The sequence below is a fragment of the Triticum dicoccoides genome, chromosome 5A (genome assembly GCF_002162155.2).
Source record: "Triticum dicoccoides isolate Atlit2015 ecotype Zavitan chromosome 5A, WEW_v2.0, whole genome shotgun sequence".
NCBI classification, from domain to species: domain Eukaryota; kingdom Viridiplantae; phylum Streptophyta; class Magnoliopsida; order Poales; family Poaceae; genus Triticum; species Triticum dicoccoides.
Genome location: NC_041388.1, coordinates 5,663,646 through 5,689,123, shown reverse-complemented (window position 1 = coordinate 5,689,123; position 25,478 = coordinate 5,663,646). Strand labels below are relative to the sequence as shown.

Below are 25,478 nucleotides of genomic sequence, written 5' to 3'. Positions count from 1 at the left end.
TCCGCCGCCGCCGAGCGCGCCCCGCCGTCGCCCTCGCCCTCGCCGACCCCGAGCCCGTCCTCGTCGCTGTCGCCCCCGACGCCGGCCGCCCGCGTCTCCTCCCCGATCCCTCCGTGAGAGGTAGCTACCGCCTCCTCTCCCCTTCCTTCCTTCCCTGCTCCTGAATTTGCAGATGTATGTATGTATGTATGAGGAATTTTGATATTTGTTCATATATATATACTGTAGATGTATGTATGATGATGAATTCTGATATTTTTTTGTTCATATATACTGTTCATATATACTGTAGATGTATGTATGATGAATTTTGATATTTTTTTGTTCATATATACTGTTCATATATACTGTAGATGTATGTATGATGAATTTTGATATTTTTTTGTTCATATATAATGTAGATGTATATGTATGTATGGAATGATATCGATGGATGTATGTATATAGAACATTCATAGAAAATATAATGAGAGGAAGAAGAGGATAAAAAAGAAGAGGAATAAGAAAAGAAAAAAGAGGAGAAGAAAGAATAGAGGAGAAGATCTCCTCTATTCTTTCTTCTCCTCTTTTTTTTCTTCTTCTTCCTCTTTTTTTTATTGGGAACGAGGGTCGTCGAGGGTCGCCGAGCGGTAGAGGAAGAAGAGGATAAAATAGAAGAGGAAGAAAAAAAAGAGAGGGGTCGACGGTCGCCTAGGGGTCGAGGGTCGAGAGGGGGTCTAGGGTCGCCGAGAGGGGAGAGGAAGACGAGGAGAAATAAATAAGAAGAAGAAAAAAGAAGAAAAAGAAGAGGAGAAGAAGAAAGGAATAGAGGAGAAGAAGAGAAAAATAGAATATATTCTATTTTTCTCTTCTTCTCCTCTATTCCTTTCTTCTTCTCCTCTTTTTTTTCTTCTTTTTTTTCTTCGACACGTGGGGGGGGAGGGGGGTCGAGAACGCCGGACATTCATGAGAGAGGCGAGGAAGAAGGGGAAGAAGAGGAGAGGAAGAAGAGGAAGTCTTCTCCTCTATTCTTTCTTCTCTTCTTTTTTCTTCTTCTTCTTCCTCTTTATTTTATCGGGAACGAGGGTCGTCGAGAGGGTCGCCGAGCGGTAGAGGAGAAACCCTAAATAGAAAGTATCATCGGTGTGAGATACATGTACCGTCGGTGTCGGACACTACATCTACATCCCACAAGTGGCGCGGGCTTCGACGCCCACGTCACTTGTGGGACGTGGATGTAGTGTCCGACACCGAAGGCCACATGTATCTCACACCCACGATACTTGCTAGCTATTTAGGGTTTCCTTTGACACTAGGCAACCTCCCGATCCCTCGGCGATCCTCTCGAACATGAGAGGAAGAAGAGGGTCGTCTAGGGGTCGAGGGTTCCAGGGTCGTCGAGGGTTTGAGGGGTCGAGGATCACCGAGGGGTCGAGAGAGGTTTCCTAGTGTCAAAGTATTGAAGAAATCCATGCCTTCATCATTAGCCGGAAGTAACCAGGGCATGTTGGTACGAAGTTCTGCAAAGTTGTTCTGGAATGGAGTCCCGGATAGAATAATTTGTCTTTTGGTACGAATTCAGCAAAGGCCTTCCAAATAGCAATATTCGGAAGGCTCTTTCTGAACTTTGTACCAAAAAGCGAATTATCCTATCTGGGACTCCGTTCCAGAACAACTTTGAAGAGCTTCCTACCATCATGCACATGTTACTTTCGCCTAATGATGAAGACATGGTTTTGTTGAATCCTTTGACACTAGGCAACCTCCCGACCCCTCGGCGATCCTCTCGAACATGAGAGGAAGAAGAGGATAAAAAAAGAAGAGGAAGAAGAAGAAAAAAGAGGAGAAGAAAGAATAGAGGAGTTCTTCTCCTCTATTCTTTCTTCTCCTCTTTTTTTTTCTTCTTCCTCTTTTTTTTATCGGGAACGAGGGTCGTCGAGGGACATAGATGTAGTGTCGTCGTTGTCGATATATGCCCCCTCCCAATAGCTTACTATGATTAGGTAGCTAGTTCTACATTTGGCACTAATATATCCATCTGTCATGTTTGAATAATAATTGCCATGTTGTAAATATTTGTAGAAACTATGGACACCGGCCTAGACGAAGCAACAAAAGAATCGTTGTTGAGGGAGATAATCGCACAAGGAAGTGATGTCGTCTTGTACTATCTCAACGAAACCGATGGTCTGGAAGGAGAGGGTGAACAAGCTGGCTACCGTGACCTAATGCCGGTGCAAGAAGAAGAACATGAGGACGGCTCCGGTGACCCAATGCCGGTGCAAGAAGGAGACCGTGATGATGGCTCCGGTGACCGAACCGAGTCCGGCCAGGTATATATATTAGTTAAGCCTATGCTGACTAGCTGATTGATGCATTCATTGTTTTGGTATGTACACATATTAATTAAGTCTTTGTTCTTTTTTCTAGCCCTCCGGATCGAGCACAACTTCGGTAAAGAGACGAGGCCCGAAGAAAAAGTTGAGCTCGGATGAAAAGCTTGAGATCACAGCAATCGCGCCCGACGGCCAACCTATTGAACCCCTCCGGACAAAGAGCACATTTGTTGCTCAGTGCGGGGTTCTGGTTAGGGACAAGATCCCGATAAGCATCCAGCAATGGTTTAAGCCGGCTACAGAAGACCCTGAGGTGTCTTATGTCAATGATATGCAGAAAAATGATCTTTGGACTGAGCTGAAGTCAAATTTCACCCTACCGCCAGAGGGTAATCCAGAGAACCCAATTAAAGAGAAATTAATCAAGTCTTTTGCTCTGAAGAGGATGGCAGATCTATTCAGGAGGTGGAAGAAAGAGCTGAATAGGTTTGTCGATAAAAAAGAGACACCAGAATTCAAGGGCAGATATGAGAAGATCAGAGATCACTGGCCCGCATTTGTGGCCTACAAGACATCGGAAAAGAGTCAGAAGATGTCGGCGACAAACAAGCAAAATGCTGCAAAGAAGAAGCTTCACCATCGCACGGGGTTAGGTGGCTACCTCGTAGCCCGGCCTAAGTGGTCCAAGGTTGAGAATGATCTGGTTCATAAAGGGATCGAACCAGAGACAAATAACTGGCCAGACCGTTGCCGGACTTGGTTCTTCGGGGCTGGCGGAACCTTGGACCCTGAAACAGGGAAGTGCATTTGGACGAACGAACAAATGGACATACCAGTCAGTAAGCTTAAGCAGTATATCGAAGCAGCGCAGGAAGGGACGTTCTTTCCAGACAGAGAGCACGACGAGCTCACAATGGCCCTCGGGAATCCTGAGCACCCTGGACGGACACGAGGCACGCAAGGCTCCGTTCCGTGGAAGGTTGGGTTTCCGAACGCAGGCGGTTACAAATCCCATGAGAGGAGGAAAAAAGTGCAGCAGACCGAACTGCAGGCGCTGCACGCAAGGGTACAAGCGATAGAGGAACGAGAAGCAAATCGCAGCAAACGTACTGCCGAAGCCTCCCCCGAAGCCACCCCGCCATCTCAGCGCAGAAGCAGCGTGGCTTCCACCGAGCTGCTTCAGCCGGAGCATGCCTTGACGGCTCCTGCCAGCTATCCTGTGGATGCTATAACGGAGTCTCAAAATTGCCACCTTATGACGCAATGGATGAATTTGAAGATCAAGGCGGCTGTTGGCTCTGTTTATCCTACTGAACCCGACGCAACTTTTCACTGCCGGCCGATTCCAGAAGGATATGCTAGGGTGATGGTGGATGAGATAACGGAGGGATTTGAGGACCTCCAGCTTGACCACCCTACCGGTGAAGGGGAGACTCGGCTGGGGTCTGCTCTGAAGACTCCATGCCTATGGCGGAAGGACCTCATCAACCTTCCGAACTGGACGCCTCCGCCTCCTCCTCCTCTGGCAAGTCAGGGTACTCCGCCTCCTCCACCGCCTCCTCCTCCGGCGAGTGACGATCAGGGCCCTCGGCCGGCTCCTTCTCCGGCGCGTGGCGGCACTCCGCCTCCTTCTTCGCCTGCGCTGACACGCCCGAGCAGCCAGCCTCCTCCTTCTCCGCCTCGTCAGCAAGGGCGGAAGAGACCTGCCGCCGCTCCAGCTGCTCCAGCGGGTCGTAGTCCTTCTCCTCCGCCTCTTAAGCAAGTAAAGAAGACAACTGCTTCGTCTGCTTGGTCGGCGTCTAGCAGTACAACCAGAGGCGGGAGGACATACAGATTCGGTCCTTCTCTGAAGACTCCAGAGAAGTTAACATACGAGAGGACCCAGGAGGAGAACGTCGAGATCGCGCGAGAAGAAGTGAGGAAATTCTTTGAAGGGGTGAAAGCAAAGAAACATCCACCTCCGGAGGAGAAGGTAGATCGGGTAAAAGTGAAGCGCACTCTGGCTGCCCTGACAAAACCACCGAAGTCTGATCCGCCGAAAGGAAACTATGACCGCATTATTGGAAAGGAATTTGCCGAAGCGGAGTGGTCGGGAAGTACTGTCAGTGATCAAAGGCTGAAAGAACGACGAGCTGGGAAACAAATTGCCCAGCTCGGCAAACAAGCGAAGCAATCATGCCCCCCGCTCAAGGTGCCTAGCCACAACGTCGCTAATGATCCGAGGATGGTGCCCGTTTATAGCAATCTTGCAGATTACCTGCCCGACGAAGTACATTATGAACCCATGGACATGCAGATGCAAAGATACGAGTACGGGAAGCCTCTCGTCAAAGATGAAAGATCTCTATCAACGATGATGCGAAGATTGCATGATTGGTACTTGAAAATCTGCAGAGACTCTGGGGGGAGGAGTACTTTGTATGTGAAAGTTAAAAAGGAGCATGACCTCGTTGGAATTGATCTGTTGCCTGTTCCATTTGAGGAGTTCTATCAGTTTTTCAATCAATTGGCCCTCGATAAAACAACGGTCGCCTGCTACTGTCTGTAAGTAGTACTACTTCTGTCATTAAGTTTCTCTATATAGCTTAGCTCTTTCATTGCATGTATTTATAATCATCCTCACTATATTATGCAGATTGAAGATCGTCGAATTGAAGAAAAGACAAGTCAGTGATATTGGGTTCATTAACACATATCTCATAGATGCAACTAAGGTTAAACTTCATGCCGCAGCTATCGAGGCCAACTTGCTACAATCATTCGTAATAAATCAAAACAAAGATATAATACTCTTTCCTTACAACTTCAAGTGAGTGTTACTGTCTTGTGCGTATTCGGTTTCCCTTATATATTAGTCGAGGTTATAGCAATGTAATTCATGAGTTATGCATGCGTGTGCAGTTTCCACTATATTCTCCTAGAGATTAAGCTTGAGCAGGGACTAGTAACCGTCTTAGACTCAAGACGAAAAGATCCCCAGGACTATGCAGACATGACTGAAATCCTCAAGAAGTAAGTTAAATCGATCATTATCCACCATATCAGAAACTTTGTTCATTTCCTGATATCAAGTAATTGTTTTCTTTGTCCGGCAGGGTTTGGAGAAAATTCACCAAAAAAGTTCCGGGACTGCCGAAGGAGCTGGAATTTAGACACCCGAAAGTAAGTACTATAGTAGCATGTTCCGCGCATCTCCTAGTGATTCAAGCGCTAGTTTCATCAATACCATTTAGCATTCTTGCTCATCAGTTTGATTGACCTCTATTTCTTGTAAAGTGGTTGTGGCAGGAACAAGGGAATGATTTCTGTGGATACTACATCTGCGAGTCCATCCGCGCACACGACGTGTGAGCGGGGCGGGTACTCTAACGAACAATATGAAGTACGTAAATAACAACATTCACAATTTTATTTTATTACCATCATTTGTGTTGAGTTTCATTCATTCATATATATATGTATTGACCCCCTTCTTCAAATTAGATGTTTCGGAAGCGGGATGAACTCCTAGCACCAGCTCGCATGCGAGCAATTTAAGAGGAATTGGCGGCATTCTTTCTTGACCACGTGATCCCTGAAGACAGAGAACTATATGTCAACCCTGAGTCCGTAATTTAGGAGATTATATTTGTAAGAGATAATTATTGTATATATGTAGCCGGTAGTGTCAGATAGATATACGAGAACTTGTTGTTCGACCAATCTCTCGGAGAAGGAGAGGTGGTCGATATCACTTCTCTCTGTATGCATATATGTTCATGACGATCTTCTGTTTCCTTCGTTTGCTTTACTAGCTAGCCAGCGTGTCTAATCCTCTCTATACGTATGTATAGTACGTAGCGTCAACCAAGCACGGACATAAGAGAGGACACTTCTCTATATTAATTATAGCTAGCTAACACAATATATGAAACACCTAAATTAACCCCCCAAAACCCCCAACCCCCCGCCCCTTTCAAAAAAAAGAACAAAAACCCCAGCCACAGAAAAGCTGACGCGTGGATGCCTATTGATCCCGGTTGGTGCCACCAACCGGGACCAAAGGGTCTCCTGACTGGGCTCTGCGCACTGCCCACGTGGAGGGGCTTTAGTCCCGGTTCTGGATTGAACCGGGACTAAAGGGGGGAGGTATTAGTACCGACACTTTAGTCCCGGTTCAGAAACCGGGACTAAAGGCCCTTACGAACCGGGACTGTAGGCCCTTTTTCTACCAGTGTTCAAAGATGGTAAGTTGATTGGTTGATCCACCTGAACACCCAGGAAAGCGAGATCGTAGTGGGGCTGGAGATAGACCAGCTGGCCCTTTGCACTGGTGCCATTTAGCAAATGAACAGTGACCTAAAAATGGTTGCAGAACAGATTATATACGACTTTTGGTAAGCGAAGGTGTGTTTTGTTTCCATTTCGTTATTAGAAAAGGCCAATAGCACACACAAAAAACATGTGAATTGCAATACAAGATTATCATTTTTTTAGATGGAACCAGCTGTAAAAGATAGTACATGCATATATAGAAATTAATAGAAAAAGCACATTGACTCACATCAGCATCTGTAGCATACTCTTCACCGCCTGACCAGACACTATAAGGAGCATCCTTTGTGCGAATCAGCCGTGCAGTTGTCAAAACAAGGCCAGTTTTCTTCTCCTCGTCCCAATCGACCCAGAAGCCAGAGCACCTTCTTAGCGGTTCACCATCTGTGTGATTCAAACACAATATATATGTTAAGTTGCGCGACGACGGATCAACTAATCCAAATCATAGAGTGTACAAGGATACATATAAAAGTACCGCGAGAGGATGAAATCCCTAGAAGAAATTTCGCAGCGAGGAGCACAGCCTTGCTTCCGGATCGAAAGACGGGGAAAAGCTCGATGGTGTGAAACCTGGTGGCAGGTTTGTAGTAGTCGAGCGTAGAAATTTTCACAGGGCGGGGAGCTACAGGCAGAAGTAGAACATAAATATATATATCGAGGGTAATTAATTGAACAGTTGCGTTATTACTTTTTTTTACAATGCGCATAAGCATGCGTATCATATATTGAGGAAGAAGCGGCAAAGAAGCCGGATACATACAACGCCTTTCGGCCATTACAATGCCAATCACAAGGATTAGAATCCATATCCACCAAACGCACCCATCACAGGAACTACAATACATGCTCCACCTAGGCATGTCATGATCGACGTCAGAGACCTCTACAACAATGCCAAGACTCAAGGACAACACAGACCAACGTACCCCACCCACTACGCCAAGTGGAAGTCAGTAAAGTGGACGGTAGGGCCTGGGCAAACCTACAGGAGTCATCATCGAGAGAGCTCCGGTGATGGTGTACATTAATTGCGCCTCGGAGGCCCACGCCCAAAGTAGTAGCCGACACCGATAAGAGCCATGCCACCGGGACTCCTCGAGCACCAAGGAGGGAACGACGGAATTCCAGGTCGCCGCCGCCTGGTCCGAAGGCCGAACCAAGGGTTTCCCTTGAGCACGAGGGAGGGAGTCCATGGACGTTGCCATGCTAGCCTCAGCGTCATGAAGCAGGGATTTCTCCCAGCCCAAGATCATAAAACCAAAGTTCCGGAGCTGCTCAATCAGGCCGGCCACCGACGCCCTCGTCGCGACCCCCGGCCTCAACACCACGCACCACCAGCCCGCCTCCCGCCACAAGCCATCCCTTCCCCACACCAGATCCCCAAGGGCAGCCCCGAATCCGCTTCCAGACGCCGCCGGGGAGCCACGCCGCACCAGAGCTCGCGGCGCGACGCCTGCAACCCCGCCGCCAGCTAGCGGGCGCCAACGCTAGAGTAGTAAACTGATGACAAATTGGATGGTGGTCGGGAATCGTGCGATCATATTCATACCTGATTCTTCGTCGAGTCTAGCCTTTTCCATCTTGGCCAAGTAGTCATCGCCGAAGGAATCGGGATTAACCCCCGCCCATTGTGACGGATTAGGCAAGTCCTCGTCACTGTCGCTCCCCAGATCCACCACCTTCTTCTTCTTCTCCGGCAAGGGATCGTCTCGGCTGGTCGGATCGGCCGCCATGGTTCTTTTGTTGCTGGATCTCTCCACACCCGCGCCCATCTTCTTTCTCCGATCGATGGGAATCAACCGTCGACCCGTCGACCCTCTTGCAATCGCCCCGCTGCTGCCGACTGCTTCGTGTTCGCCGTTGGGGTTAACCCTAAGCCGTACGTTGGGGTCGATCTGACCGTACACGGGGGTTTCCTGCTAATTTTTTGTGTACATGCGGTGGCAAAGGCGCCAACATCCGGCAGCTAGCTCGTACGCCTGCGTGTATCTCTCGGCGGAAGGAGTATCGATCGCGTCGTACGCCGGCGTACGGGGCGTGCGCCGCCTACTAGGGTTTGCTGCATCCCGCCATTTCTACAAGTGGTACCAGCGAAGGGTGCGGGAGAGTGGAACGAACCGCCGTAACTCTTGCCAGGGAGTACGTACGTACGTACGATGCATGCGTACCTACCCATATGGATTCTTAAGTTCACACCATGCAACAGCTCTTCACAAGCTAGCTGCATGTATCTTTGAATATCAATAGCACCCAGTTCACTGCTTGACCGTTGTACAAGGGCATTCTTTTTTTTTTGAACCGGGCGAATCCCCTTTCCATTACTTGAACATAACGGAAATACAACCAAGTTCAGCAAATAGGACGGGAAAGAGGAAAGCGGGTTCAAGCATCGCCGGGAAACCCACCATGAGCACTCGCCATCGAGATTACTCACCATGGGGCGAAAACCCGACGACACTATAAATCCAGGACCCCAATATCTAACTCACAGTTTTAACAAAAGACCACTGCTCACATCAGAGCAACATGCTCCACAGCAACCTCACGCGGGAGGTATCTCGATCAAAAGCGATAAAGCAAAAGTCACAGCAGATCATCTTCCTTCTTCTTGATCTCTTTTTCTTAATGCACTCCTCCATCCTGGTGCGCCGTTGTACAAGGGCATTCATCAGCAGGTAATACAGGCACCGTATTTGCACTGCATACCTATAAGTTTGAGTCTTGTGTACATGAAATTCTTGCATAATAATATTAAACTACTGCTATTTATATTAACTTGCCAGTAATGATTCATATAAATATCTCAATTCAGGTACTAATGTAATTGTCCCTGAAGAAGAAAAAGCGCTTTGATGACAACTCTTGAGCGTTGAGTTTGGACAAACTTGTGAGCCAAATCAACGGCACGCATTCCGACAAAAAAATAATTCAACACTAGGCATGCAGTGGAGTTCCAACGCCTTTCGGGCAAAACTAAACCATGATTACATTACCCACATTACCAGGAAGAGGTTGTGACACAATCACACAAACAGGAAGGCACGAATGCGAGCTGCCCTTAGAGACTGCGAACAACAGATGAAGTGACCAACATATCATACAGCACAGCCACAACCCTCGTCGAGGATACACCGGACACTTCACTTCACTGTTCACATCCATGTGAACCGTTGGTGATAGGTCAGGGAAGAGAAAACACGGATACAAGTGCACGGCCAGACGGCCAGTGCTTTGCTTCTCCGGTTTGGCTAACTCGGAATTCGCTCCATCAGGGCCATCTAAACTGCAATCCATTCCTAACTGCATCATGAAACATGTTTTGTCAAAGCATTTACCTTTTGCATGAGATGAGAAACAGAACAACCGTAAGACAAATTTATACAAGAAGAGCATGTTTAGCTTGCGATTCACATCCAGCATGAATCTGTAGTAGCAAATGACTGGAGCAGGGTATAACAAAGAACAGTTTGACAAAGTCCAGGGATCTCAAACTGGGACTCGCAAGTTTGGGTACATTTTCATTTCAGACCATGGCAACCATCAGTAAACCATGGAAAACACAGCATGCTTTTGTATTTCAACAGATCAGGGCAACAAGTAATTAAGATTGTTCTAAATTTACTGACACGCCATCATTGAGACTTAGAAAAGTAGTTTTATACTGATAAGTTGATAATCACATGTTCTCAGTACTCGTGAGAAGCAGGACAAAGAAACCTGGAATTTTGAAGCGGTTGCTGCAACTCAGAGTCACTAGGAAAAGAGCCTGTCTTCTGACCATCTCAGCTCTAATGGAAAGCTTAAAGAGATGAAAGGAAAATGTAAGCTGCTGGCAAGAAATTAATAAGCCCACATGAAGTTGGAGCTTAAGATCTTAGAAGGAATTTGTAGTTAACTCTTTAAGTCCTAACTGCAATACTTCAGACGCTGAAGCCTTTAGAGTTCCTAGACAAGAGTGGCCATGGATTCCTTAGTCCATTTTTGTTCTGTCTATTTCTAGCGATTGCCAAGCAGGCCTGGTCCCAAATAGGGAACTAGTTACTTGGCAGCATGATGTGGGTTGCATGTACTTGAACATCTATTAATTCAGTAGACTACGTGGAGGGGTGCAAATTTTCCAAGCTGGATGGAACAGTTATTTTTACACTGAAGTCTTTCAATATATGTACCTGTGGAAAAATAAAATATCTCTAACTCAAAGAATGTTGCAGAAGCCAGTTTACCAAGAATATCTCTGATAATGTATTTCAACCAACTAGTTAGGTGCGACTACAGTATATCATCAACTATAAGTTCAATTGTACCGTCTGCTAGACATTTCAGTCTCATTCACTGGAATTGTGTCTAAACAGATTCAAAGGGTCATTGTTGCAACGTTGAGGACATTGTACTGCACAAGTATGTGGAGATAATAGAACTGCTACTATAGACTGATCTAGATCAATACAAAGGAATTCATGAGAAAAATGTAAAAAGGTACAACTCTGTATGCTTAGTTATATTTTCAGAGGTAATTGGCATTTCATTGGAAGATAGGCCAACAATCTAAACATGACAAGAAAAAAGGCCAAGAAACCAAGGGCTCTTAGGGCTTTACCAGTGATGTAATCCAAATTCCGATTGTACTGTGAATAGCTCCAGGCTTCCACCAAGGCTTCAATTCAGTTCACAATGGGGCGACAACAAACCGGACAATCAGATTGCCCATGCCAACAGAGCGATGGGGCGACGACAAACGGGACAATCAGATTGCCCATGCCAACAGAGTAATGGGGCGACGACAAACCAGACAAACAGCAGGGAAGCAACAATTCAGAAGGTACCAGAAGAGTAATGGGGCAACGACAAACCGGACAATCAGATTGCCGAAGGGCAGACCCATGTATGTAGGTAAACAAGGATCATGTTGTACAAATTTCAGATCTCCCCTAGCCAGGGGGCTTATGTTGTGCTGCATTACCATTTGGCCAAAATGCATGCATTGCCACATCGACACGGCCATGCGCCCGGCATGCGGCGAGCAGCACCGGACGCGCCTCCATCCGCACTCGGCCTCGTCGACCTCCGGGATTCGGCCCTTCCCCTCTGCCTCATCGACCTCCCAGGCCCTTCCCAGCATCTCCACCATGCACGTATAGCGCTGTAGCGACGGCCTCCTCACCCTTCCTTGCGAACACTTGCATCCCTTCGCCCACCATCCCAGTCCTCGCGCACGCGGCCTTGTCGTCCATCTCCCCTTCCCCGCCACGGAACAGGCAGAGCACCTGCCGGCACCGCCCGTGCGCGGGCATGGCGCTGGCCAGAGCGGGGCAATTCGTCGAACACGCTGCGGGAAGAATCCGGGACGCCGCCGGCAGAGCATGCGTGGATGCGAGAGGGTTCGAGGACCGCGCCTAGGCGGAGCGCGGCGGCGTGGACGGTGGCCACCAGCGAGAGGGACGGCAACGAGGCGGAGGAGCGCGGCGTGGTGCCGCCGCATGGCCGCCGGCTGTCGCCACCTCCATTGCTCACTGACTCCGAAGTGACGCGCGGGGAGGGGTGAGTTGGAGTGGGATGGCGCGACGAGAATGCAAGGGCGGAGGAGACGGAAGTACACTCCGGCGGCCGGCCGTCGTTGAGATGGATTTTTTTTTTTTTTTGCGGTGTCCGGCATTGAGATGGATCGATCCAGGCAAGAAGACGAGGCACTGTGGCGTCCCCGTCCCGAGCGTGGCCCGAAAGAGAATGCGGCCCAGACCCAGGTAAAGTGTTCTAGGTTCAAGCGCGGGCCAAAAAAATTCACAGAAGTTTAAAAAATATTCCCGTTTTTTTTCAGAAAATGTTCGTGTTTTCCGAATAATGATCTAAGAAAATGCTCACATCCAGAAATGTTACTTTAAAAATAATTTGATTTGCTGTGTTTCTAAAAAACTACTCCCTCTGTCCCACTAGTGTCAAAAGCGCTCTTATATTACGGGACGAAGTGTAGGGTCAAAAACGCTCTTATATTATGGGACGGAAGGAATACTACTACTAACTAAAACCCGAAACAAAAACATTAGAAACGAGCATGAAAGAAAACGTTCCCAACAATATGTTCTCTACATCGGTTTTTTATATTATGGGCCGGCCGAGTCTTGATGTTCCTGTGCGTCACCGTCTTTTTAGATGCTCCAAAGGAGGTCCTCGCTGATTGCGAGCTAGAACTCACGCCCAACAATTCCTCTACAATGCTTTACACACTGATTGGTATACTCGTGGTCACGCGTGGGATGGTCCAGTAGCATGCTCGTTTTGCATGATCGGTCTGATCGCCTACACACTATTCCTTCAGGCTACGGGTTCAAGAAAAACCAACAACTGCTTGTTTAGAGGAAAAATTGGATCTCTGTTTTTTATGAATTAAAAAAATCATACTTCTAAAACAAGACCATGTATCTTTAAAAAGTTAATTAATTAGGAAAAAATTATAAATATGAAAAACTGTTCACAAATTATTAAAAAGTTCATGAATTTCAAAACAGTTCATGTATTTGAAAAAATGATCTAGGATTTACAAAATGTTAACTAATTTGGAAAAAGTTCGTGAATTTAAAAATATCCCATAAATTATAAAAGTCTTCATCGATTTGACAAGATGTTTATGTATGTAGAAAACAATTCAGAAATTTAGAAAAACTTCGCAAATTTGAAAATAGGTTAATAATAATGTTTTTTAAAAAAACCTTCATGATAAAAAAATTGTTAGCAGAAAAAAATGAAAAATATAAAATGAAAAATGAAACAAAACCAAATTGAAAAACACATGAGTTGATGTTTTTTAATTTAGTTTAGTTTTTCATTTCCTTTAATCATTTTTTTCATATTTTCTTTTCTATTTTTGCTTTCCTTTTTCTTCCTTTTTCATCGCTGAATTTTCAAAAGTGCAACGTGTTTTAACTTTTAATAATGAAATTGAATATTTGAAGATGTTGATTGAATTGAAAAAAATGTTCATACTTTTCGAAAATATGTCCATCATGTACTAGAAAATATTCATTGTGTTTTAAGAAAGTACATCATGTTTCCAAAAACTGTTCATTTTTGTATTTCCAAAATGTATTCACGTATTTTAAAAATGGCTATCATGGATTTAGGAAAATTATTCACAGTACATTTTGAAGAATGTTCATCATAACTAGATAGTGCCACAGTCTATTTAAAACATGTTCACTGTCTATCAAAAAAATTGTCTAGCTTATTTTAAAAAACCCATCACGTATTTGAAAATAATATTCACAGTGAAGTTTAGAAACATGTTCGTCGCATAACTAAAGATGTTCATCATGTTTCAAAAACTTCCATCATGTATTTCAAAAATATCTTTTCATATTAAAGAAAACTATTAACCGTGTATTTCTTTGAAAAAACTCAATGCATATTTTAAATTATGTTTGAGAACATTTATTTTCATACGCGTGGGAAATTTTTCTTGTAATATTTTTCTATCTAGGTGACATTTTTATTAACCATATAAAACTTTTCCAAGTCCGTGAGAAATTTTTATGCAGTATGGAGCGCCACGAAATTTATGTGCAATGGGAAATATTTTCTTAAGGCACGTGAACATTGATTTTCATATAGATTAACATGTTTATTCAAATATCTTCTCTACAAGCGAAAAAATTGTTTATGTTGATTTTCGAGTCTAGAATGTTTTGGAGACATCTTCTCTGTGGTATATATCTTTGCTAGATGGAGTACCGACAAGACTTCAATAAATAGACTGCAATTGAAGTGGAACATCGCTATTGCTACTCACTCACCTGCACGAATTTCATTACCAATAAAGGTTTTAGAAAACCTTTTTGAGTCACCCATCCAAAAAGATGAGAAGTCATGAGCGATGAACATGCCTAGACCGGGGATGGTCCCCTAAAAGTGCAGTCTGTCAAACCACAAAAAAGTTCACCATAATGTCGTGGAAGATTCCAACTCCATAAAAATCAAACTAGCAAAAACAAACTTGACACATCAGATCCCAATAATGGACTCTGCAAGGACATCTAACCCACTGTCTCCATGGCACCGCTACAATGAACTGGGGTAATTTATTCAAGAAAGACCACAATAATTTTTTTATGTTGACAAGATATCTACTATGTTAGCCAGTTTTACAAACTAGTTTGGTGGGCGGATTCAACACCTAGCCGCATGGACGCGAGTAGACGTAAGTTTTGTTGGAAGACCCAAGGCGGGGAACACTCCGCTAGAGCTCACTACAAGCCGAGATATAATCTTGCCTGTGCGTCGGTGCTATATCTCACTTGTTGTGAGATGTAGCACCATTTCGCCTTTGCGCCCAACTGTGCGCCGGTCTTAATGGACCGACCAATAGAGTGATTTTGGATGGTTGTTGCTCTCCTTAATGGGACACCCCAATAAACCGATTTTGGGAAGGTTCTACATACTAGTTTTAGAACCTTCCATGTGATTGTTCCTTTTTTAGTTTTATTTATTTCTTTGTTTTCCCTTGTGTGTTTTCTCTATTTGTTTTCATCTGTTCCTATTCATTTTTCTTACTTTTTTGTTTTCTATTTTCTAAATACATGTTGAACATTTTGCAGATACATGTTGTACATTTTTTTCCAGATACATGTTGAACATTTGCAAATTGCAAATTGAACATTCTTTTTAATAGAAAGTGAATATTTTTAAGCACACATTCGAACATTTTCCTGGGAGTTCCCCTCATCCATAAATCGATACACATGGTGTTGTATGTGACGAGTTATTATCCAATGTTTTTGCACTACCATTATGTTTAAGACCACCACCACAGTTGTCAGGGGCGCACATGTCTCAACACTGATTTGGCCGCTACCACTTCACACCGATAGGGTCTAGTTTGTACTTCCTCCGTCCCAAAATAAGTGTCTTGAACTTAATGATTTGTACTAGAGCTAGTACAAAGTTGAGATACTTATTTTGGGACGGAGGGAGTAGTTTTTAATTCACTTTGGGTCATGATGTAAGTTTCTTTGCATAACTGCTTCATATTTAATAAAGCAACGGGCCCTTAGGGACCCATCCTCTCTTTTTTTCGAAAAGGGGGGCTTCCCCGGCCTCTGCATCAGATAGATGCATACGGCCACATTTATAAATAAATAAATTAGTTCAACAATGTCTTGCAAAGTGCTGCAACAAAGGATACTGGTTCACACAGAGCAGGCAAAATAAAACAAGGCCCAAAAGCCACAACCGGCTGGCATAGTAAAGAGAGATAGGTAAACTACGCGCCTATCCTATTACATGACCGCCATCCAAACCGGTTGAATAAATCCCGCGCTACCATCTTCCACCGGACAGATCCAGTAACCAAACACGCCCTGGCCTCCGTCGGAGTGAGTAAACCCATCCTCTCTTAAAAAAGGTAAAAATAATTATTTCAATTGCAATTGTGTTTGAAATAGAGGAATCATTGTATCATGGAACACACGTCACCGCAACCAGCGTAGAAATAGCAAATGTGGTTCCCATCCGCGTAGGTGTCATACTGCCCAAAGGATTCTGGTGCCGAGGGCAAGAGTTGGTTTACTTAGTCTTGATTCACCTTGCAAGACTGAAATGCTTGGCTTATCAACTTCCAGCTCCTTATTGCTATCAGCGTTGGAATCACAACCCATGGGGAGTTTGCACCAACAAAATATGTCCAGAAGTAGAATGGACTGACGCAGAAGTTCATGCCGTCTAAGTAGGCAGTAATGTAGTAAACCAGCATTGCGTAGATGTGGCCCATAGATACACTGAACTGTAGAATGTAGCTGTAGGACTTTCTGGAAGCAATAGCATAGCTGCAAGAAGCAAACTTGTGGTAAGCAGATAGTAAAATAAATAATAAAAAGCTGCAACTAATGGTTTCGTTCTATCTAATCTATAAAGCACAGTAGGAAAAATTAGAGAGACGTGCTAAAAATTTCTATAAACTAGAGAGTACTCCACGCGTTGCTGCATGAATCGATTGAAATATATTTCCGTTATTTGATTATATGAAACATGCATACTTGTATTAATAGTATATGAACTAAAACTCAGAATTTATATATTTTATTTATTAGTGTGTACTGGAAAATTATTTTGAATATAAATGGTATAATATAATGGAGAACTTTTTCCCATGCATGTATGAACCTTTGATGAGATGTCATGTTTGGTGAGGTCACCATTGTTGCATGTAGACATCTCTCACATGATTTCTTTTGTATGCACATGTTGGTTATTGGTTGATCTATAAATGGCGAGTACATATTACGCCTAATTTTAACCTGTTAGTCTTCAGCACATTTACCAATGCTATGATCTAATGCAATGGATCGATAGATGATTAGAAGTGATAAGAAAACTATGGCAAAGAGAAATACTCCTCTTACCATATTGTGTTAAGTAGGCAATCAGTGATGTACACCATATGTTAGGAGCAATACGTAAAAGAAAATGTCAGAGGAGTAATTAGGCGTCAATATGAGCATTGATGGAGGAGTAAGTAAATTAGTGTCGCCTACGCAAACTAAATGCTTGAGGGTGTGCTGGTCATTTGTTTGTTACTTTTGGGTTTTTTCATTAAAGGTGGACTCAACTGTGTATGCAACCAAGAACCATGTGAGAAGTATGTTTTGGAATTTAGCCCTTTTTTGGTTTATAGGAATTTTGTAGGAATTTCATCGGACAGGAATTTGTAGAAAAAATTCATTTGAAGCCCTTTGATTTGCAGGAATAGAATATTGTTCATGTACATGATAGAACGATCCTTTGTATTTCAAAGGAAGAAAAACATTAGTCTAGACCCAATAAAAACATATAATATGAACCAAATAACATCTCTTTTTCAATAGCATTTGAGATACATGTCATCTCACTTTTTGTGATTTTCCTATTCTCATGATATTCTTATACTATAAATCAAAGAAAGTCTTAGAAACAAAATTGGATCCATTCTGGTGGTCTGACAAATTCGTCGAGCTAGCTCTAGAAACTAACAGATCAAGCAAAGTTTAATCTTTGTTGTTTTGCCGGGAATAGACAGTGTGGTGAAGAGAAAATGAGTAGTAGTAAAATGTAATAAGGTGACGTACACAGCAAGAAGTGATGCAGGGCCTTGTAGAAAAACCGCAATGACTTCGATCGCGCCGGTTGTGGTGTCCCGGGTGGCATATCTGGAGTCGGCTTTGCTGTACTCTTTCCCTGAAGATGTAGCATGCATGCAGTTAGTTACTCGAAAAATTAAGAACATAATTTCGAGATGATGGATACGATGGGAGGATATAACCAGCCAGAACTTACATATTTCATCGAAAAAACTGGGGTTTTCCTTGGTAAGGTAATTGGGGGTGAAGAGCAAGGGTGCTTCGATGATTAGGTGGGTCAACCCAGTGATTGCCCACCAGCACATGAGCAAACGGTCGGCCTTGGATAATCTCCCGGATCTTCCTGCAACAGATGAAGATCAGGAGATGATGGGAGTGTTAATTTGCATGGAGCACTCTCTCCGTTTCTTCTTTACTTCACATGTTAGATTTGTCTTAAGTCAAACTTTCTATAGTTTAATCCAGTTTATAGAAAGGAGTACCAACATTCACCTTATCAAATCAATATCATTTGATTTATCATGGAACATAATTTTAGAGCATTATATTGATTTGGTATTGTAACTGTTGATAATTTTTAATACGACTTCAATAAAATTTTACAAAATTTAACTCAAGACAAACCTAATATATAGGGGAGTAAAAATAAACTCGGAGGAAGTAAGTATCGTATGTATACACATGATGGAAGGATAGATTTGGTGGTTGCAGTAGTTACCAGTATTGAGCACCTGGCCGGAGACAAGCCAGATCACCGTGATGACCAAGAGAGAAGTGCCTATGAGGGGCACCACGAGTTCGAGGGGTGAAAGCTGCGGCGGCACGAAACCGGGGAGCTCGAGGTCACTTGGCGAGTAAGGGTGGCCGGCCATCGCCATGGATGGATGGGCCAAGAGAGAAAGAGAGCGAGCGAGTTGTGTGATGGAGGAATTCTGCTTGCGCACTATGTAACCTCTTGTTCTGCAGGCCCAACAGCTCGCCTCCTTAACAAGTTAATCAAATGCACAACCTCCGGATGATGATGATGATGATGATGATGATGGCCCCCCCAGAACAAATATACTAATGTGATGATGGATATAGATGCCCAACCACGTGTACATACAAATTACAAAGTCAAATATGGGGTGGCAGCCGGTACACATGGCGACTAATCTATGCAGGCATCAGCGTCATCTACCGGCCGGTTCCCCAAACCCGTCCTCTCTATGGGTTAGATGACGAGAATCCCTTTCATGGACTTGTGGTGCGTCCACATGCCGCCATGCTCTGGGATGTGATGTGATGCAGGAAGATTGGTCGCTGCGTTGAAGACGGGCAATGAATTAGCTCATGTAGTCTGTTCAATGGCTTATTTCGCTGGTTTAGCGTAGTATTTTGGAGTCTGCGATGTGAATTAGCCCATGGTAAACCTTTCCCTCCTGTTGAGGTCTCGACGTTTTTTGGGCATGCAGCTACTCGACTTCACTTGATAACATCCAGAATCGGCAACAGACAACAGAGGACACCCGAAGGGGAAGCATCTTACTTCGCCCTATCATTTTATGCAGCTTTCATGTCCTCCTGTCCTAACACCTTTTTTTCGGAACACGTTACAAAACGCAGATGCTCACATACACTCGCTGCAATAAACGCACACACACACTCTATGTCTATGAACACCTCTGAGAGACTGAGTCGGCTGGTCTTGAGATTGACAAAATCACCACACACACACAAGGCAGAGCCGACATAGGGGGGGCAAGCCTAGTTCATAAAAGGAAACTTCCGAGTACGCTAAAATAAGTACAGTAATGGTGTAATAATGTGTACTTAGGAGAAATTAACACCTAGCTACATTTGTATTATTTTGATGAATGTTTCCTTGATTTTTCGTGAGAAATTTAAATTTTCGCTTACAATTGCTATAAGGTCAAAAATATCAATACTTTCGTTTGTAAAGAAATATAAGAGCGTTTAGATCACCATTTCTTTACGGAGGAAGTACAAGATAACTTACCAGCTAATTCCTTCTAATTGTAAATTATCATGCAATTCCGAAACAAATCATCTCTCATCGAAGCAACAACATAAAAAATCGAACTAATCATTAGAGTGATTTTCTATTCATAACAACATCGTAAATCACAGAATCATGAGAATTAAATTTCAAATAGATATCATAGGTCACACAATAAAAATAATTAAAATTGGATGAAAATTTCAACACACACAAGATAGTTGAAACTGTAGATAACACTTAGGGCTAACCTTTGCTAGTTGGCTGGACCCTGAAGACCTAGAATTGCCCATTGCGGCGCTAGTATTGCCTAATTTAAACTGATTCCACTCTGGCCGCGAGCAGGGAGGGCAGGAGGCGGCTCAACGGCAGCCGGTGGCGCTAATCTCATCTAATCACACGTTAATCACGCTAGGGTAAAAACTAGTAGGAGTACAGTGAGGGATGCCATGTCTTTTCTTCAGTTTTCTACTCTGTGTTAGAGGGGGCGGGGAGCACGTGTAATTGTGTGATCGTGACGGCTAATTACACATGGATGCTTCGTCTTTTGTCGATCAATGAGAGGGGGGGGGGGGTGGTTATTGTACACACTCCTTGCTATCGACGAGAATGTCATTTATCATTGAAAGAATATTTCGTCTCTATCAAAGATACAGGCCCCTGAATAACTGAGCATACAACCACCCTTCTATCCATCCAACCATAGATTTTTGTCCGAGTCCACCAAAAGGACTACCCACATGAACTGCCTACGCGTGGCCACTAGAAAATTGGCAGCGCATGATTAGATGATCAAATGTGGGTTGGCTCCATGCTGATACACATGGTAACAGTAGTGGGCTAACATATATTAACTATTAGGAGGATAGGGGTGTATGACATTATTAAAATTTAAAAAGGAATGGGACAGAATACAGTAGAGATATTTACAAACTCAGTATACTTATCACGCCTAGTCAAGCCCATTATTATAAAAATGATGTGAAGCAGACTTTTGGGGCAGGGTGCATAGGGCGCACCGCTTAGAGAAGATAGTACAGATTCTACATAATAGTACAGATTCGCTAATCTACTAAAAAAAGGTACAAATTCCTAACAAAGGAAAAAAAGGGGTGCAACTTCCCTAATTTCTGGATCACATCATATTCATTTATGCTGGCTCCATGTTATGTACCCATGCCACCATGTGTCAAGGCTGCTGCGGTGCTAACCCATAATTTTCTAGCTAGTATATATCCAGTGAAGAAGGACCGAATATGACAATAAAAGCTATGGCATTTTCCAAGCTATGCCAACGTTTTAGGTCTCATAATCCTTTATGCAAAAGCCTGGATTTCATAATATGTTGTTCATTCTACATAATACTCCCTGCATCCCACAATGTAAGACGTTTTCGTAAGCTTATTTAGCTTGCAAAAACATTTACATTATGGGACGGAGGGAGTATGTTGTAAATGCAATGTAAAATTTGTAATTTGGAAGCATTGATAATTTGATCTGTGGATTTGAAAAACTTATCTGGCATCATATCTAGCAACTGGCCAACCCAATAACTCAATTTTGCCATAAAACATTATTGGGTTGATTTGGTGATTTGATAAGCTGATGCTACACCTGACGTCTTCTTCTTTTTTGTTGAGAATGATGCTTCATCCACCTTGGATGCCCATCCACTTGTTTACGTATGTGGTGAACTACGTACCGTTGGTGGCAGCGCCTCACGGAGTTCATGAAACGGTCAATACTTGTAAGTTCCAACCGTAAAAATATTGGCCGAAGTGCCACTTCTTGTACCTAAAATGTAAACGGATCGATACGTGTGTAGGCTATCTGTTTGGGCAGTCCCGCGTCTGTGGCCAGCCAGATCTAGCGAGGCAGCGACGAATCAGTCTCGTAGATATTAGGTAAGCACGACATGTAGTACGTATCTGGATGTTGTGTCCGTGTCCATGTAGTACTAGAGAGTTCATACGCGTACCTGAGTATGATTAGCAGTACTACACCGATTCGGTTAGCTAATAGGCTATCTGCATTATTCGCAAAAAAAAAGGCTATCTGCAGCATATATATGCGTGTAGCCCCAACCCTTGTACCACAATGAAAAGAGAAAAGCAATACAAAGCATTCAACAGATGCGACAGGCACCTGTGGCCATCAACCGACTGTGTTTCTTCTATCGCTAGTTTAAGCCGGGACGTTCCGTCGAGAGATCAGTCGATCCGATCCTAGGGCTAGTGAAATCCCAGGTTCACGTACATTACCTGCATGCAAAATCGATCGAGCTGCTAGCTTTGCTGCACGTACACGTTGTAGCTTCTGGTGAATTGATCTAGAGATCAAAAGCCAACAGTAGAGGCTTAAATATGATCACCCATAGCCGTAACGCAACCACCAAACGAAGACAAGGATCCACAACCACAATGGCGTTAGAGCTGCCATCGTGCCGAGCCTTTGCTGCGAGTCCGCCACCGGGAGAAGGACGAAGGCCCCACCACCGTCGTTTTTGGGAGCCTTGATGGCTTGCCCTACGGCTCTCTCTGGTGGCGGCCAACAGAAGAGCTGAGGAGGGGAAGGGTAGCGGCAGTGGTTGAGTTATTCGCCGCCCGGGTCGCCCGTGTTGAGCGATGCGGGGGCCTTAAAAAGCATCTCTAGCAGATCCGGTATAAAGCTCCAACTTCAAAATAATTGTAAAAATACAGGTCCGCACGAAAAATGCAGCCCAATCAAACCCCGCAAACGCGTCGGACCCATAAATTGTTTTGCGGGGCGCGGCAAAATTCCCACTCCAACCCGCAAAAATATGGGTCCGTCCTCACCCCGTCGGTGCCCTGTATATAGAGGTAGCAGTTGGCGCGGGAGGGGGGGGGGGCATTTCAGCTCCGCTTTTCCCCACCCACCGCCGCATACGATTCCGGCCATATTAGCCGCCGGGATCACGTCGGCGGGCTGCCATACGTCCGAGATTGTCCTCCACCACTTCCTCCTACCTCGGTTGGCCGAAAAGTTGCAGATCGGCAGCTGTTTGTCGCGGTCGTCGGATTTGGCGTTTCCGGCCACAGGTGGCTGCGCCAAGCCATGGATTGGTCAGGGAGCACCCTGCACAGCCCCGGCAAAGCCCTATCGCCACATGCAGGTACTGGTTCGTCCTCTAGCTGTCATCGTCGGTTTGCCGGCAAGGACTCGGCCGGCCGTCGCTCGGGCTCGGCGCTCGCGCAGTGGCTCGCCGGCTCGCCGATGCCGCTCATACAGTGCGACGACTACATGCAGACAGTGCTACGGATAAGATCTAGCACGCCGAAACACCCCGGATGGGTATTCTTCAAATGCGAAAACGATGGGGTATGTTCTTGTTTTCATTCGGCTTTGTCAACCTATTCGGTTCGATTTCAATAGCTTATTGAGATGGTCATATGTGTGTAGGAAGATGGATACTCATTTTGGGTTTGGGAAGAAGAATACATCGATTTGTTGATAGAAAGAAACTTAATAGATGTTCGTGCACTCGTTGATAGAATTGAGACTAATGATGCGGCTGCATGTGCAATTAGAGAAGAAACTATAGGGGAAGCAATGCCTACTTCTTTAGAATCAAAGAAGAAGAATGAAGAATGCAAGATCAAGAATCTGCAGATCAACAATGAAGGCATGGATAAGATGTTGGTCCAACTAGTGGAAGCAGTTATGGAAGTTGGATATCTTCTAAAATGCCTAATTATGTTTCTTGCTTTTTTTGGTCTTGGTATTCTATCAAAGATTTGATAAATTATTATGTATCCAGTTTCGTTGAAGAAAATACGAAAGCAAAGAAATGTGTTTTCATGCCCCAAACTGAAATGCAAATTACTGATTTGCGGGGTCTGCTCGGCAGTCGCCCGCGCTGGCCTGCAAAGCCGTTTTTTCGCGAACTGCATACGCGTTTTGTGGGTTGGCATTATACTGGGTCTACTAGAGATGCTCTAACCTGTCAAAATACCTGCTAACCCAACATCACTTAAGGAAATTTTCAAATTACAAATCCAAGCATACATTAAAGAGGGGATATTTGGTTCTCAAGTTGATAATTTCGTTCAACATATTACATGACCGACTAATTTCTAGTAATCCAAAAAAGCTTTGTTTCTAAAAGAGGTAAGAAATCAGCTAGCTAGTGGAGAGATATAAGAATTCTCTTTTTTCTAGAAAAATGTCTCAGATCAATTATAAAGGTTCATAGAGGTACAAAGCAACCCAAACATAATAAAAATTACATCTAGGTTCCTAAACGACCGAACGACCACCGCCTCCGTCAGAATGAATACTCGACATGCCGTCTTTGCTGATTCCATACCAGATTCGGCCTGACCTTGTTGATGACATGTGGAAACTTTTCATGCATGTGCCCCTAGGAAACAACACCACTGAAGCCGCAGTCATCGTTATTGCACCCTTTAATCAATCTGAAGAACCTGAGAAAATCTCTTCATTGCATACACATGATGAGAAACCCTAACCTTATCGCCGCGTGGAGCTAGCAAGAATTTACGCGGGAGCTCCATCTATTCCATCCATATGGAAGAATTTGAGGAGGATCAGGGTCCGAAAGACTAACTTCAAGAAGAAGTGTCGTCCTCCGTCTGAGCATTGCCTCTACGTGGACTAAAAACCTAAACCGACCTGTTAGCCGGAGTTAAGGCACTAGGATTCTCCTCTTTGCAATGATGGGGAGATCAATGGTACTCAACAAGATTGATACTCCCTCCATTTATATACAAGGCCACTATGAAAAACATATTTTGCATCTATACAAGGCCACCAACAATAATCGAGGTAAATATTAATAATGTTTTCTCGTATTAGTAACCCATGACTTCATTACTAGCATTCATGTAGTGGATGATAGTGACACACTCACCTACTTCCTCTCCCACGGCCACTCATTTTCCTCTAATGTGCATGCACCCCATTAATTAACCCGGTAAACGAGAAAACAAATTAGCTTGTAAATCACACATTAATTATTGTTTTGGTACCTGTAATTTGAGTTTACGGCCTTGTATAAAAAAAATAGAGAGAGTATAACTTAACCGTGCCTAATCACTGGCAATCTAGGGTTCAGGGTTTTGGTACAGACAACCACCGAATTGCCACTAGGTAAGCAGGATTTGGAAGCTCACACCACACGACTGATGGAAAAAAAATTATCGAAGTTTGGCCAAATGAATACTCTCTCCATTCCAATTAGTAAGGTGCACACGCATTTTAAAAATTAATTTTGGCCACAAATTATGTTAGAATAAATCCAAGGCCACCGTCGATCTACCGAGGACCAAGCAATCACACAGGTAAGACACCGAGATTTGTTAACGAGGTTCATCATCATGGCTACATCCCCAGGGCCTGACTATGGGCGCTCCTCCCCATGACACCGCTACAATGCCGCACCCTGGCCGCTCCGGCGTCGACACATGCAGCCGGCTCCCCGTGTGACTGTGCCATTATGTTGGCATAGGTTACATCGTGTGTCTACCTCGATATATATGAGAAGCCTACACACAGTCCAAAACTAAGTGCAACTGTAACCTACCTTGTACAATAATATTCGACACAACTCTAACAAACTCCACTTTGGCGAATATTCTTCACCACCTTGAATTCATCCATGCGTCGAACCTCCATGTACATTGGACTTGAGATACACCATGAGCACCGCTGCTACTCCCAGACTCCATGTGACTCCACCTGCAACTGTAGTCCCTTCTCGTCTTC

At 44.2% G+C, this 25,478-nt stretch overlaps 2 protein-coding genes across 2 annotated transcripts in view; both read right to left on the bottom strand.

The window, feature by feature from the left end:
* LOC119297297 (probable periplasmic serine endoprotease DegP-like) overlaps positions 1–8,590 on the bottom strand; it is an 18,484-nt gene extending 9,894 nt beyond the window's left edge. The window contains exons 1-4 of the mRNA XM_037575144.1: positions 8,182–8,590; positions 7,108–7,254; positions 6,859–7,013; positions 6,527–6,653 (exon numbers count right to left, since the gene is read on the bottom strand). Coding sequence (XP_037431041.1) covers positions 6,527–6,653; positions 6,859–7,013; positions 7,108–7,254; positions 8,182–8,404 — 652 coding nt within the window. The 5' untranslated portion in view covers positions 8,405–8,590. The remainder of the gene's footprint in view (positions 1–6,526; positions 6,654–6,858; positions 7,014–7,107; positions 7,255–8,181) is intronic.
* A 7,176-nt stretch (positions 8,591–15,766) lies between these two features.
* LOC119298749 (probable 3-beta-hydroxysteroid-Delta(8),Delta(7)-isomerase) lies at positions 15,767–18,702 on the bottom strand. The gene is made up of 4 exons (XM_037576038.1): positions 18,453–18,702; positions 17,931–18,077; positions 17,723–17,831; positions 15,767–16,444 (listed from the first exon to the last, which is right to left on the bottom strand). The coding sequence occupies exons 1-4, from the start codon at positions 18,610–18,612 to the stop codon at positions 16,189–16,191; spliced, it is 672 nt and encodes a 223-aa protein (XP_037431935.1). The 5' UTR covers positions 18,613–18,702; the 3' UTR covers positions 15,767–16,188.
* Positions 18,703–25,478: the final 6,776 nt, after the last annotated feature.